The sequence below is a fragment of the Glycine soja genome, chromosome 10, assembly GCF_004193775.1.
Source record: "Glycine soja cultivar W05 chromosome 10, ASM419377v2, whole genome shotgun sequence".
Taxonomy (NCBI): Eukaryota; Viridiplantae; Streptophyta; class Magnoliopsida; order Fabales; family Fabaceae; genus Glycine; species Glycine soja.
This window is the reverse complement of record NC_041011.1, coordinates 36,279,069-36,295,031: the sequence shown is the minus strand read 5'-3', so window position 1 is coordinate 36,295,031 and position 15,963 is coordinate 36,279,069. Positions and strand designations below refer to the sequence as shown.

The 15,963-nt window shown below is 35.7% G+C and overlaps 3 protein-coding genes across 3 annotated transcripts; 2 read left to right on the top strand and 1 right to left on the bottom strand.

Moving 5' to 3' along the window:
* Positions 1-240: 240 nt before the first annotated feature.
* Positions 241-908, top strand: LOC114371705. The gene is made up of 2 exons (XM_028329062.1): positions 241-627; positions 741-908. Exons 1-2 carry the CDS (start codon positions 241-243, stop codon positions 906-908), a joined length of 555 nt encoding a protein of 184 aa, XP_028184863.1.
* A 378-nt stretch (positions 909-1,286) lies between these two features.
* Positions 1,287-2,380, top strand: LOC114371704 (protein MAINTENANCE OF MERISTEMS-like). Its single transcript, XM_028329061.1, has 3 exons — positions 1,287-1,400; positions 1,504-2,121; positions 2,204-2,380. The coding sequence occupies exons 1-3, from the start codon at positions 1,287-1,289 to the stop codon at positions 2,378-2,380; spliced, it is 909 nt and encodes a 302-aa protein (XP_028184862.1).
* Positions 2,381-5,059: 2,679 nt separating this feature from the next.
* LOC114371703 (putative proline-rich receptor-like protein kinase PERK6) lies at positions 5,060-6,740 on the bottom strand. The gene is made up of 2 exons (XM_028329060.1): positions 6,614-6,740; positions 5,060-5,238 (listed from the first exon to the last, which is right to left on the bottom strand). The coding sequence occupies exons 1-2, from the start codon at positions 6,738-6,740 to the stop codon at positions 5,060-5,062; spliced, it is 306 nt and encodes a 101-aa protein (XP_028184861.1).
* Between the last annotated feature and the right edge of the window lie 9,223 nt (positions 6,741-15,963).

Genomic DNA, 15,963 nt, shown 5'->3' with positions numbered 1-15,963 from the left:
CATTGTTTATGCTTAGTTTGTTTATCCACACAAATTTGAGATGTTGTTGACCACAAAACAACACCTTCATGAATCAAGGTCAATACCACTAAGCATTTGAGATGTTGTTGACCATTGTTTGTCAGATTCATAAAGCTCAACAAGTTTCTCTCTAATAAGTAAAACATATGATAAAACAACAAGTGGCCATTAGATTAATTGAATTGAGTTAACCAAATGCTTGAAATTTGAGAAAATGAAATGAGTGATGGATTTTGCGATACTCATTTGCAGATCATGGTTAGGACTAGAGGATTAGGTCGTGCCTTAGGTCAGGTCACTGGCAAAGGTGTGGGCAGAGGAGATCGTGATGATTCCGATGATGCTCCGCAGCGTCGACAGCCTACTGCATCCGCACGGAGGCAGCGAGTCGCTGTGACTACGGATCACGTCGATGAGCCAGTCATCCCTGCGCCAGATGTTCAGGATGACCCGATGGAGGCACCAGCTGCTGTGGAAGACATTCCTGCGGACACAGGCGCAGAGGCGACTGAGGATCCGCATCAGGGATTTCCGGGTGGTCTAAGCGACCCATCCGTGTTGACAGCATATGCGAATCACGTTGCTTGCAGCGTATGGACGGGAGAGGTATTTATACTATTTATTTTTAGTTACTTGTAAATTATACTTTATGATTGAAATTAGTTTTCCTTTAAATGATAATTTTAACGAATTTTGCGTTCCTTTATACTTCAATTTAGGAGCGTCCTGAATTGAAGCTATCCTCTCATGGGAGGAAGGTCCACAGTTTAGGCAGGCCTGTCCCTACCATTGAGAGACTTATTGCTGGTACAAGACTAAGTTTTCTGATCGCGTGTTCGGTAGACACCGGCGATCGGGGACTTTTGTCCGCGTTTGTGGAGCGGTAGCACCAGGAGACGTCTAGTTTCCATCTCCCGGTGGGAGAGCTCACCATCACATTGGACGACGTCTCCTCTCTTCTCCATCTTCCCGTTATTGGTGACTTACACGTATTTGAGCCCTTACACGTGGACGATGCGGTTCAGATGCTGGTGGACTTGCTGATGGTCTCTCCAGAGTCTGCTAGGGCTGAGACAGTCCAGTGTCGCGGACCGTACGTACGCCTGCAATAGGTACGTGATATATATCAGCGCCGATGCCAGGCAGGTCATTGGACAGCTGCGGCTCGCGCATATCTTCTTCACCTACTGGGTTGCACTCTGTTTTCTAACAAGAGTGCAACCAATGTCCATGTTGTCTACTTAGAGGCCCTTCGTGACCTCAGTATGACAGAGAGGTACGCCTGGGGAGTGGTTGCTTTGGTTCATATGTACGACCAACTGAACGATCCATCTATGAGCCACAGTCGACAGCTTGGCGGTTACATCACACTACTGCAGGTAACAAATATGTTTTTCATTCATTCAGGCTAAGCAATGTTCAACTTTATATTTTGTTACACTTTCATTATTAATGTTTATAATTTGAATGTTACATCTGTAGTGCTGGATTTACGAGCACTTTCCCTCGGTCGCGGAGTCCACCGCTGATCAGGACTACGACGAGGCTTCTCCGCGTGCGTGCAGGTGGATTGCGATGAAGAAGACCGTGAAGAGCATTCGCACGCCATCGTACAGGGAGCGCTTGGACCGACTCTGGATTCCGGATGTCTGTTGGATCCCTTATGGGGAGCATCGGGAGGTCCGAGACTTCCACGTCAGAACATGCTATTCCGGTCTCTTGCGCTGGGGGCCTGTTGCTGTTTATTACCGACCGGAGAGGGTCGTGCGGCAGTTTGGCTACACGCAGACCATTCCTGCTCCTCCTGTCGATTCATGGGTCTCGTATGATGATATACATGACAAGTGGATGCACTACGAGGATCATATTGTACCAGCAGGTGAGGTGTGCGTTGTGCCAAGGGCGTGTTCCAGTGACTACATCGACTGGTTCTTCCGCATCTCCCATCCTTTCATGACACCAGGCCACGCATTAGATCCTCTGCCTCATGGTCACGCCCCGCAGCTCCGAGTCGTCCCTCAGGCCCCGCATACGGATATCCCTCGCGTGCCGGAGCCAGGAGCATCGTTGACATCTGCGAAGGAGCCCAGACATGCAGTGGTAAGTAATACTAATAATTTACGTCATTTACCTCAATATTTGCATAATAATTTGTGTAATCAGTTTGTTTTGTATGTAACAGGAAGTTTGTAATGACATTGCTGAGAGGTTGGAGCGCCATCTGAGTCTAGGGGTGGTCACGCCTGGCTCATTGACACATGAGGTGATCGAAGAATGCCTCAGATTGGTCAGGAGTGTGACACAGGACCATCTAGTATACGTTAGGTGTAGACACAGGCGGCGCACTGATCAGGCGTAGTTTATGTACATATTTTATATTGATATTCCTTGTATATACAGATATTGTACATGAACTCATTTCATGAGTATTGTTTGTTTTATTTATTTTCATTACTAATGTTAGTTTTATTTATTTTCATTGATTGTGTATTCCATTTGTGTCTATATACATGCGTGTTATTAAAATGGTCTAGTTAACTTAGTTATAGTATATGTAAATTATTATAAATGGTCTAGTTAACTTAGTTTACTAACTAATAAAAAATAATTTAAAATATAACTTTAAATATAATTGAAATAAAGAAGTTGAAAAGGGAGTAAAAAAAATTAAACAAAAAATGGACATCATTCGTTATCTAAGATCCTTATTTTATATAACGTACTAATATTTTTAAATTCTCTTATAATTACTATTTTCCCACTTATACTAATGATCATGTAAAAAATGTATTATAAAGTAGTTAGTATTTTAATTTTTAATATAATACTAATTATTTTTTTTATATTCTTTATAATATTAATAATGATATGATTAATTATAAAAATAAAAAATAAATTAATGATGATAATATTAATTTTATAAAATTATTATTATCTTTTATGTGTTTATTGATTTTTATTAATATGTATAAAATAACCTTAAACAATATCTTTAAATATGTAGTTAATTTTATTTTTTTTCTTACGGATCAACTTGATTCGTAAGAGGAAAACCAAGTAAGGACAATTTCGCCATTTTTATAGAATGCTGGGTGCACCAACAATAATGTTGGGTGCACCTAGCAACACCCAAAGAATGAGGGATAGAAACTTGAAAAAAAGGCCATTTCAGACTTGGTTTTTTTCTTCTAGAAAATGATGACTTAAAAAGTTTGAAAATGGAACGGGTTTAATCCTCTAGAGAATGATCCTGTTTCTGTATGAAAACCTGAATGATAAACAAAGCCTTGCGAGAATATATATATATATATATATATATATATATATATATATATATATATATATCTTTTAGATTTTTTGGTAAAAAATCAGCTGTTTCGAAACAACTACTATACATAACTCTTACTGCACTAAATTAATATTATAATATTTTGAAATTATAAACTTATTAATTAGTCTAAATAATAATTTAGGATTGCACTAACCATATTTAGGATTATTAATTAATGTGTTTAGAGGTCGGGTTAAATCTTATACGAAAACAGAGTAAGCATCATATTTGCGTGTATACACCTAAGTCAAGGAGTTTCTTCTTTCTCCCATGTTGAAACCTTAGTTTACCAAAATTAATATCTCATCATTTAGACTTGAAAATTGTTTGGATCCTACATTCTTGCTAGCTAGTTTCATTTCTTGGTATCCTAGCTCTAATGTGAACCATATATCTATGTTAATTGTCCTGTTAAGAAATCGATAAAGTGATGAAAATAAAGGATAACGCCATAACTTTTTAAAATATAAAACATCAATGTCAACCTATTTTAAGTAAGATTTTGTTTATCGGGAAAGAAGTAAATATCATTAACAGAGTACAAGTGGTATCAATTTCATGTAACAAGATGCTATGTTAGAATTTTTCCATAAATTCTCGTGTCTACAATTAATTGCAATGTTTTGTTTTATCATAAACTAACTAATATATTGATGTAATCCTACCCCCAAGGGCATTGGATATAAAACTCCAAGAATATTGGACCAGAGATACAAGAGAAGACCCTAGGGTTCTCATGAGCCTTAGGGTAGATTTTGGGCCCATGAGCTAAGAATGAATCTACTTATCTTTGTACATATTAGATTAAGATTTCATTATTTTTGGGCCTTGTTAATAGGATTCCATAATATAGGTAGGATACCCTAGAAATGTAAGATTTTTCAGTCCTTGTATTTTAGGACACCTAGACTAGTTTTTGTATTAGGGGTAGTTTTATAATTTGACATGCATTAAGTGAATATTTGATGTGTGTGTTGGGAAATAAATTTAATTGAATTGGGAGAAGCCCAATCCAATTAAATTTTAGAGGGGGAGGTGAGCATTTGCTTGCTACACCCCATTGTCACATCATATAGTCACACTTTGTGCATGTCCTTCATGTTTTACATGTCTCATGATACCTAAGCACACTTAGTGGAGAATTTTAGACTTGGTCTTGGATTAGTGGGCTGAACCTTAACTTAACTGAAATTTACTGATCATAATTAGTGAAATTTTGGCTCCACAAATTCAATTTCAATTTCAAATTCAAAATTTCCTCCAATTTTGTGTGACACTTAGGCTATAAATAGAGGTCATGTGTGTGCATTTTTTCAACTTTGATCATTTGAGAATTACACTTCAAAGTTCAGACCTTTTTTGAGGCACAAAATTTCATGCTCCCTCACTCCCTCTCCCTCCACTCATCTTCTCCTACCTTCAAGCTATTACCCATGGCTTTTTATGGTGGTGAGCTTCTTCTAGACTCTTCTTCTCCTTGAAGTGGCGTCTCCAATCATCTTTCTCCTTCTCCATTATGCTGCCATTAAACTTCAAGAAGCAAAGAACTCCATTGATGAAGAAGATCCAAGGCCTACAAGTTCCACATGAAGCTACGTCATATATTATGATTTATTTAGTGATAATCAAACTCATTAATAATAAGATTAATTCTTGATGGGACCATTATGACCACTGCTGCAACTACCATTATAATCATTGTCGTCATCAACTGTCACCACCTCTGTTGTGATGACCTTTGTCGTTGCCACTGTCACCATCATGATCACCACTGTAACCACCATCATGATTGTTGTTGTCATCACTATCGTTGTCAACCGCCATCACTTTCGCTATCATGACCATCATTGTTCGGTTAACAAATCCACAAAGTGATGTGTGACATCCTATATCGTGACATACATATAAGTAAGGAAAAAATATAAAAATTCAAAATTTAATTAAATCAATCTTATTCAAATCATATAAATAAATAAATCCTCTTTTGCCTTTTCTGTTTTCCCTTTCCACCATGCTTACACTGCCTCCTTCAAAAGGATGGTGTCGCTCCTTGAATTGCCGCACTATGCTTGTGGCACCACTACCACACTATTGCCATTGTGGTACTTGATATAGAAGCACAAAAGGAGAGGAGGAGACGAGGAAAGGAGAGAAGAGAAAAAACAAAAGGGTAAATTTGAGAATGAAAAATAAAAGAGAAAATAAATGAAATTTTTTTCAAGGTGACAAATAGGTTTAAAGAAATTTCAAATGGCAATTTAGTCCATCTGAGTCAGTAGCATACTTAGTAAATTTCTCACTGTCAAAATGGTCCAATGATATCATGCAGACTTTTCCATTTACATTAACAAGAAAAAATTGATGATGTAAGAGATTTGTCACACTTTTTATAAATTAACAGACAAAGTTTTTTTTTTTTTTTTTACAAGATTCAGTCTCTGTTTGTGTATGAAAATCGGAATGGTAAACAAAGCCTTGCGAATGTGTATTTATATATCTTTTAGATTTATTGGTAAAAAATCAGTTGTTCCAAAACAACAACTATATATAACTCTTATTGCACAAAATTAATATTATAATATTTTAAAATTATAAACTTGTTATTTAGTCTAATTAATAATTTAAGTCCACTAACCTACATATTGTATATTTAGGATTATTAATTAATATATGTAGAGGTCGGGTTAAATCTTATAAGAAAATAGACTAAACATCATATTTGCGTTTATGCACCTAAGTCAAGGAGTTCCTTCTTTCTCACATGTTGAAACGTTAGTTTGCCAAAATTAATATCTGGTCGTTTACACTCAAAAATATTTTGGATCCTACATTCTTGCTAGCTAGTTGCATTTCTTGGTATTTTGGCTCTAATGTGAACCAAATATCTATGTTAATTGCCCTGCTAACACGTGGACAAAGTGACAAAGTAATGTGAATGAAGGACAATGGAATAATTTTTGAAAATATGAAACATTAATTTTAGCCTATTTTGAGTAAGATTTTTTTATGAGGAAGGAAATAAATATCATTAACAGAATACAAGTAGTACCAATTTCATGTAACAAGATAGTATGTTGGAATTTTTTCATAAACTCTCGTGGCTACAAATAATTTTAATATTTATTTTTGTCATAAACTAACTAATAACTAATATATTATGATTTATTTGATGATACTCAAACTCATTAATAATAAAATTAATTCTTGATGGAGTCACTATCATGACTTGCAATCGGTGTCATGATCGCCATTGCCATCAACCATCACCCCCATTGTCGTGATCTCTGTAGTCATGACCTATATTGTCGTTACTGTCATCATCATGATCATTAATGTAACTATCATCATGATTGTCGTGGTTATCACTATCATCGTTAACTGCCACCATCTCTGTATATCAATATCATCATCATTGTCGTTGTCATGGACATCATGGTGGGAGTCACGGTAACAATTATGGTGGTGATACGGTTGTTATGGACAATGTGATGATGATGAATTAATTATTATATTATAATTTAATTTAAATTTTTAAATATTTAATCTCATCTATATAGTATTTTTAATGTTGATTTGACACTTGTATCATGTAAGAAACAGAGTTGTATTCATGATATATTAAATCATAATGGAAACTCATTCTTTTCTAGTCCTTTTTGTCCCTTACCCCTAAATTAATTTTTATTTTTATTTTTTAAAGAACAATGTTAGATGTTAATTTATTAATTTTTATTTATGGAAATGATTTTAATTCATGTATACGGCTTGTTACAACTGCCCTACATATTGGGAAGTGGTTATTTTTATATATGCACAATCTGTATATAAATTTAAATAACCACTGCGGCCAAAAAATTCATTTGGACCAGCAAAAAAAAAAAACAAATCGACTAGGGATTGTAGTTTTTTCTTAAGCTGGCTATTTATACTCTCTTTCTGTAAGCTGCTCTGGTATCCTTTATACCCATTTTTTTTATAATATTCATATTTTATTTATGGACAAAAAAATATCACGTGCCTAAGTAATTTATTAACTCAAATTATTATTTGATGTATATGTAAAAACATTTTTATATGTTGATCTTTGGCTTAATTATTGGCACACCTTGTGCTTATAATTGGGTCATCTAATAAAAAAAATCATGATCAGTTCACAAAAAAAAAATTATGATCTTATGCATGTTAAACGATGACTTGAATGCTTGAATTATATTGTGCCTGAAAAAGAAAAAAAAAGCTGCTGAGATCCATAGCTCTGATTCTGAACAAGCTTCTAGCACTAAAATCAAAATACTAAATTTTAAATTTTTAAAATTTGAATAAGGGCCGACGAGAGGTTAACTCGCATGATCAGTCTTCTACCCTTACAAAGATAGAATTTGAGGTCGATTCTACAAATACTCGCTGAGATTTGGTTGGTGTAGTTTTGCATGCATGGAAGCAACCCTTCTCTAAGTCAATTTTGTTTTTCATAAATAAAATATGAAAAGGCAAATAGATAAAATACTTTATTAATTTCCAATATAAAGCCATAATAAACAAGTACAAAATAAGAGAAATCTGAATAGAACAGAAAAACAAGCAAAGGACGGTTGTGAAATTACAAGGCACCCTTATATGTGTCCTGTCCGTTATTTTTTTTCCTTTTAATTTTTATGATAAATCAATCACATCCAGATACTAGCTTAAGACACATCACGACATTCACCTAATGCATTTGAGAAAGTTAAATTATTCTAATAAGCACACTAGCAGAAGATGAGATAGACACATTCTGCTGCTGCTGCAAAGACTACTATAGGGACATTGATCGATCTTATGGTTTCCCCTTGGAAGTATATCTATACAATGGTGGGGGCTTATAAGGGGCTGGCCGTGATATCGAACAGTCATGACAACGTGGTGGAGCCATTCTAGAAGCAGGTTTCAAAGGAGAAAACCCCAACCCAGCAAGCGTCAAAAGGGTGAAGAAGGTAAGCGAAAGGAACAAAACTAGCAAGGCAGAGTATGACATCTTCATATTCATAGCCTTCTATTGTATTGTATCGTATTAAAGCAAAAAGTGTTTTATATATACCAACCGCGTTTTCGTCTCCGACTATGAATTAAGTCCCGGTCAAATTATGAAATTATATATATATATATATATATATATATATATATATATATATATATATATATATATATATTAATTAGTATAACTGCATTAATAATCAATATCATAAATTTTGAAAGAAAAATAATGAATTTTATAATAATAATTTACCATTCAATTTACAAAAATTTCTGGGTCCACTACTACAAAAACGAGATTTAACATCATCATAACCGATGTTAAGATAAACGTGGTGGCATAATTGTAAATAATATGTATCCGTTAACATCGATTTTGTGCAAAACCGATATTAACGAAGTGACGTTAACATCAGTTCTGGAAAAACCAATGTTAACATTAATTAGTTAACATCGGTTTTGGAAGAACCAATGTTAACGTAAGTTTGTTAACATCGAGTTTTTAGAAAATCAATGTTAACGTATGATAAGTTAACATTGGTTTTTTTTTCTTTTAGAAAACCGATGTTAACTTTAACATCATTTTGTTAACATCGATTTTTTTTATTGAAAACGATGTTGGACTTACATTTTAAAATATATCAGACACGAGCCCTATTTGGTTCTCACGCTCTCTTCTTTGTTCTCCATCTAAGCAAAACTTCTTCTTCTCCATCTAAGGTTGTTCTTCTCCATCGCGCTCTCGACCGTGACAGCTCGCCACCTTACATAGGTATGTTTCGTGAGTCTTTCTCCATCTAAGGTTGTTCTTCTCCAAGTCATTGTCCTTTTCTTTGTTCTTTCTTGGTAAAATTGTAATGCATATGCTTTGCCTTACTCCTATTTAGGTAAAAATCCTTTGCTTCTAGTAACTGCTATCTACATTGCCAATACAGGAGAGGTAACTGTTATCTACAAAGTTATTTGGATAACTGATTTGGTCCCAGTTTATGATGTTTGGATTGATAACTGATTTGCTCCCAGTTTATGATGTTCAAATAACTGATTTGCTCAGCTTCTACTAAGTTATGATGTTTGGATTGATAATACTAGGCTACATTTATGCCTACTAGGGGTCTGATATTCAAGAGTGAGATTAAGTGTACTAGATATCACTTTCGTCCATTTGTGTTCCAGATAGTCCTTGGTTTTGATTAAATGTTCATTATGTATGTTGGCTAAACTTGAAGCTTTTTGTGACCTTAAGTTTTGATGTTACGTTACAGATGTCACTGTAGACAAGTGCTTTTAATTTCTCCATTCTCAAAACATGTTGGGATTATTTATGTAAAACTACCTTGGAGTATGCCATGAATTTATAATTCAATAGATATTCTGGAAGTTACTTATCATGTTTTGTTGGTGAAATAAAATTAACTAGTACACTTTTGAGTTATGTGTTGGTGCTTAGCTATGATGTGACTGATTGGGTTAGTGAAAATTGATTGGGCAAGGTGTGAGCAGAAAGCTGGTCCATATATTCTCTGCCTTGCTTTTTCTGGTTTCTTGGCCATTTTTCAGGTATCCCATTTCTTCAATTTTTGAATCTTTCATACTAGTTCTGGTATCCCATTGCCCCTCTTAAATTAGTGCTTGTTCTAGTATGATATTTGTTCAAAAGCTTGGAAAACCCAAAATATGCAATCTTTGATGTGTAATTGGCATCCAGTAACACATTTGTTTTTATGGCACCAAGTGGAAGTTGGGCTAGGTCCAACAATGTGTGGTTAGTAGCTTGTTGTTAGGGTTCCAAAGCTAGAGGTAGAGGACCATGTTGTCTTTGTCTGAGTGGGCTGTAACATATTTGAGTCATGTCCAATAGTAAATGGTTTTTACATAAGCAATATTGACATTGTAATTACATGATATGATGTGCATTTTACTAGCCAAATAAACAGGAAAGAACTGTGTTCCATTGTGTTATCTGCAGTGTTTTCAAGGTAAATATGGTAACTTTTTTTCATTTTAGTACATCTGGTATGTTTATTTACTGTTCTAAAGGCTAAGTGGCAGTGAATTCCAATGTAGTTATATGTCCTATTGATCAAGATTAGCATATGATGTGTGCATTAATTGTGTCCCAATGTGAACCTACTAATAATTGTGTCCCCATGTGAGTTTAAGGTCTAAATAGAACTCTGGTACATATAGCTTAGCTACGCATGACTTTGTATAGAGTTTTGTTTGGTGGGAATGTTTGCTGCCATTAACTTCAGTGTGCGACATTCAAACAAGTAGTAGTATGACAAGTAGTAGTATGTTTGGTTTCATCTTTGTTGGCATTGGGCGTGTTAGATTCACTTTGAAGTTTCTTCATTGCTACTTTAAGCTCTCTTATCAGTTCTTAGACAAGTCTTGGTTTCATCTTTCCAGTTTCATCTTTGCTGCCAAGATATGGAGCTTCTTCATTGCTTTTACTCCCACTTTAATTTTTCTTGCTCTCTTGTCCTATTTGGTTGAAAAAAGGAAAATGGATATTTGCTCATAGTAGTTTATAGTAGAAGCTAAAGTAAGAGAGACCTGGTGAAAAGTTGTTACATTTGATGACTATTGTTATAGATAGATACCTAAATTATATCTTTGGAGATATTGATCTCAAATATTTGGTCAAGTAACAATTATTTACTCCTACGAGTCAGTAACCTAGTGATAATAATGTAGATGTTGCATTCTGTATCCCGGCTTTGGCCTTGAATGGTGCAAACTGTGCTTGTAGCTAGGCAAGTTGACAAGATATAAAAAATTTCTTACACTGGTAATAAAATACCTCTTTTTCCTTTGTCTTGTTTGTGGCAAATTTGTGCATCTGCATACAACTATGGTCATTATCAACAATCTTGCAGGATACTAGCAACTTTTTTCCGTTGTTCTTCACTTAATTCTGTAGGGAATTCAATGAAGAATTTGACTTGAAGATCATCTCTTATCCCATTATTTTTGGGGTTTGGCATTCCTTGACCTTTGATAACCTTCTCATATCCTGGGTATATGACATTATTCTCGAATGACAAACCCGTATTTTCCCCTCCTAATAGAGGGATTGATATGGAGCAGCCTGTTAGTGCATTTACTAGAGTAATCTCAACACATATTTCCAAATCATTGCCTTCTCTCCTAAACAAAGGGTGTTTTTTTTTCATCAATCAAGAATACTATATCAGTAAGGAGGTGTCCAGGTTTCTCATCACCTACTCCTTCAAATGTAATCTTTGTTCCTTTTCTCCATCCTGGCTTCACCTCAATTTTCAAAATCTCCTCTTCTTGGATAATTACCCTATTGAAAAATTTTAAGTTAGTAATGCTCTTCTACACCCTAATTAGTAGATATCACTTCAAATAACATTGAATTTCTACATCCTATGTACACTAGCATACTCCAAAGCAACACAAAATATTAATCTATAAGATCACTTGACAGAAACATACCCGAGATATTTGATGAGATCTTTAGTAACTTTAATCTTTTTTATGCATCCAAAGCATAAATTCTCAAGCGTGCAATGCAACTTTCTCTCAACTTCAAGGGGTTTCCTTCTAGTTGTAATTTGTGAAAACATGATAGGTGTTGTTAACCTACAACTCAGATTGCTTGACAGAGAGACTGCAGGGATGCATTCAGGCTTTCGGGTGGTCTTTAAGCATGCATCTGCATCTTTTCTTGGAGACGCTACATGGTTGGTTAACTCAGGTTCAGAAGCCGGGGAACCCCTTCTACTCATAATCCTTTTGAGAGATGATGCAGTAATTTTGGTGGCACTCGTTCGACCAGAACTAGAAGAACTTCTTGATAGAGAGGTTGGCGTTATGCATCGCCTGCTTCCATGCCTTGACACAAGCCTTGATTTTAGTGTTGGTGTTTTAGATCTTCTACTTGCATCCCTTAACAAAAATTTAGGACTCCAAATGTCTTCATCCACTCTTTTATTATCATTTTCCTCAAACCTTGGGGGTGTTATTGGCTCCTGCATGCATCAAAGATCATGAGAATAATATCTCATAACATCATGAGCATAAACTACTATGAGCAGCAATGAAGAAGCTCCCTATCTTGGCAGTACCAGACTTGTCTAAGAACTGATAAATACCCCTCACACACTTTTTTTCTTTTTGGGTGGCAAGGCATGTTTATTTAGTCGAATTTAGCATGCAAATAAATGAATGCGTTAGTAAAAGTGACATGAGCGGAGTCTGAGGCATGGCAATGAGCATGAGCATGAGTCCTAGTCCTAGTGAGAAGGGTTTGTTGGCATCATGCAAAACACTGAGTCACGTGAAGAAATTAGTTCATGCTCAAATCCTCTATTCCAAAATGGAGAATTCAAAGTCCCTCCTTTTGAAACTCGTCCTTTGCTGTTGCACTCTCCCATTAGCTAACCAATGGCAGAGTCTAAATGCACATTTGTCAAATAGTTTGCATCTGAAAAATAAGATCATAATAGTAAAATATTAATAATACACAAATATTATAATGATAAAGGACTTCCTAATTAGTATTCTTGGTCATTAGTTAAAGAAGTAAAAGAAGAAAATGATATTGCTTATTGAATTAAATACTACACTGCTATTGTAAGACATAGTCTGCTTTCCCACAATTATGTTACATGGTAGGTAGAGTATTAATGACAACTGAGCAATAATAGACTGAACCCTTGTTTGCTGCAGCATAAGCTCCGAGACACTTATCATTTGGTTTGAAGCATCGTCAGTCCCGATATTCATTGTTCGAGACTGTTCTGACCATTATTACAAGTACAAATGCAAACCATGTCCTTTTTTACGTTGTTTTATGTGACTAATGACTATTGTTTTGCATATAGTTAATGTTAGTCCTTTGTGAACCTTAGATTCCTGTTTGAGATTGGATACAATGATTCTTGCAGATAGTTTGCATTAATCGTTGTATTCAATCTTGAATTGTCCATTTGGACAGTTTGGGGAGACTTATATTTTTATGGTAGATTCGTGCGTTAAGGTTAAGAATATTTTGTTCAATTTGATAAAATTTCGGTACAATGCATTTCTAGTTGTTCTCTGAGTGCATACTTGATTATCAGGGAAATAATCTCATCGATTTCATGTCGTGTACTTGGAGACCAATACGAAATGCTGTCAAAATTTTGTCAAATTTAACAAAAGAGACTTAACCTTGACGTATGAAGCTACCATAAAAAAATGTCTTCCTGAATGGGATAGGGCCACACCTATAATGAAAAAGTGAGAATTTGATGCATGGAATAACTTTGTGAGTATCACAGAGTCATTGTTTAGATGGATCAAAGTTGGATGAATGAAAGTCGCATGAACCCTGCATATGAGGAAGGTGTCGAAGAGTTCTTGTAATTTGCCTCCGAAAGAAGTCTGTCAGATGAGGATGAAAAATATTATTGTCCTTGCATCAATTGTTTGAACAAAAGACGACTAATACTAGATGACATACGGGAGCATCTATTGTGTGATAGGATTAAGAAGAATTACACCACGTGGATATGGCATGGTGAATTGACAGACATGCAGAATGGGTCACAATCTGAACCATTTGATGTAGAAATGGGAGATTGCTTAGAGGATATGATTTGTGACCTTGGACAAGAGTCTTTTCAGCAAGCACATGCCCCTATGTATGATACATTGCAAAGTGATTCAGAGAAGCCTTTGTATTCAGGGTGCAAGAATTCCTTGACGCTGTTGTCGGCGGTGTTAAGTCTGGTTAATGTGAAGGCTAGATATGAGTGAAGTGACAAAAGCTTTAGTTCACTGCTTCAAGTAGTACACGATATGCTTCCAGAGGAAAACACGTTTCCTAAAAGTTACTATTAGGCGAAGAAGATATTGTGTCTGATGGATATGGAGTATCAGAAGATCCATGCTTGCCCGAATTATTGCATACTATGAAAATATGAATTTGAAGAAATGTCCAAATGCCATAGGTGTGGGGTATCACAGTACAAAGTCAAAGATGATGAGGAGTGTAGTAGTGATGAAAACTCAAAGAAGGGCCCCCAGCGAAGGTGTTGTGGTATCTGCTGATCGTTCCAAGGTTTAAGCGTCTTTTTGCTAATGGAGATGATGCTAAAGACCTTACATGGCATGCAAATAGGAGAAACTGCGATGGAATGGTCTGTCATCTGGATGATTGCTCACAGTGGAAGAAGATAGATCGTTTGTTTCCGGATTTCGGCAAAGAGGCAAGAAATCTTAGGCTTGGACTAGCCAGTGATAGAATGAATCCATATGGAAATAAGCACTCAACACAGTTCATGGCCAATTCTACTAGTAATTTACAATTTGCCTCCTTGGTTGTGCATGAAGCGAAAATACATGATGTTGTCTATGATGATATCGGGCCCAAGACAGCCAGGAAATGACATTGATGTTTATCTAAGTCCGTTGATTGAAGACCTAACAAAGTTGTGGGATGAGAGGGTATTAGTGTTTGATGGGTTTTAGAATTAGACTTTTCAAATGCGTTCAATGCTTTTTTGAACCATTAATGACTTTCCAGCATATGGGAATTTGAGCGGTTACAGTGTTAAGGGTCATCATGCATGCCTCATTTGTGAAGAAGACACAAGCTTCATATAACTGAAACATGGTAGAAAAATAGTCCACACTAGGCATTGACATTTTCTAAAACTTCATCACCCTTACAGGCGATTGAAAAAAACATTTAATGGAAGTTAAGAGCACGAAACTGCGCCGATACCATTGACTGGTGAGCAGGTCTTCCTGCGGGTTCAACACCTGAATACTGTATTTGGAAAGACCCAAAAGAAGGATAAAAGTAAGACTTGCATATGGAAGAAGAGGTCCATTTTCTTTGGTCTTCCATACTGGTCTGATCTAGATATTAGACATTGTATTGATGTTATGCATGTGGAGAAAAATGTATGTGATAGTGTCATTGGGATGCTCCTTAACATTCAAGGCAAGATGAAAGATGGTCTGGATACCCATCAAGATCTAGCTGACATGGGTCATACTTTGTCCAAAAAGGAGAATATCAGTTTTTGTCAGTGTCTGCGCCGGGTCAAAGTCCCACAAGGATACTCTTCAAATATTAAGAGCCTTGTGTAGTTGAAGGATCTTAAGTTGGTAGGGTTAAAGTCTCACGATTGTCACATCTTGATGCAACAATTGTTAGTCGTGGTCATACGATACATTTTGCCTAACAAAGTCAGGTTAGCCATAACTCGCCTGTATTTTTTCTTCAATGCCATATGTAGCAAAGTTCTTGATCCTGTGAAGTTAGATGAGTTGGAAAACGAGGCTGCTATTATACTGTGCCAGTTGGAGATGTATTTTCCTCCTACTTTATTTGACATCATGGTTCACTTAATTGTTCATCTAGTCAGAGAAATAAAATGTTGTGGTCCTGTTTTTTTGCGGTGGATGTACCCGGTTGAGCGATACATGAAGATCTTAAAAGGGTATACGAAGAATCTACATCATCCGGAAGCATCTATTGTTTAAAGGTACATTGCAAAAGAAACCATTGAATTTTGTTCAGAGTACATTGAAAAAGCTAAACATGTTGGGCTTCCCGAGTCTCGGCATGACGA

Excerpts from the sequence above, each read along its gene's own strand:
- LOC114371705 (XM_028329062.1), top strand. The coding sequence starts at position 241 with ATGAGTGATGGATTTTGCGATACTCATTTGCAGATCATGGTTAGGACT. Across the intron at positions 628-740 it reads GCAGCGTATGGACGGGAGAG|GAGCGTCCTGAATTGAAGCT; the intron begins GTATTTATACTA and ends ACTTCAATTTAG.
- LOC114371704 (XM_028329061.1), top strand. The coding sequence starts at position 1,287 with ATGACAGAGAGGTACGCCTGGGGAGTGGTTGCTTTGGTTCATATGTAC. Across the intron at positions 1,401-1,503 it reads GTTACATCACACTACTGCAG|TGCTGGATTTACGAGCACTT; the intron begins GTAACAAATATG and ends TTACATCTGTAG. Across the intron at positions 2,122-2,203 it reads AGGAGCCCAGACATGCAGTG|GAAGTTTGTAATGACATTGC; the intron begins GTAAGTAATACT and ends TGTATGTAACAG.
- LOC114371703 (XM_028329060.1), bottom strand. The coding sequence starts at position 6,740 with ATGGTGGCAGTTAACGATGATAGTGATAACCACGACAATCATGATGAT. Across the intron at positions 5,239-6,613 it reads TCACGACAATGGGGGTGATG|GATGTCACACATCACTTTGT; the intron begins GTTGATGGCAAT and ends GTCACGATATAG.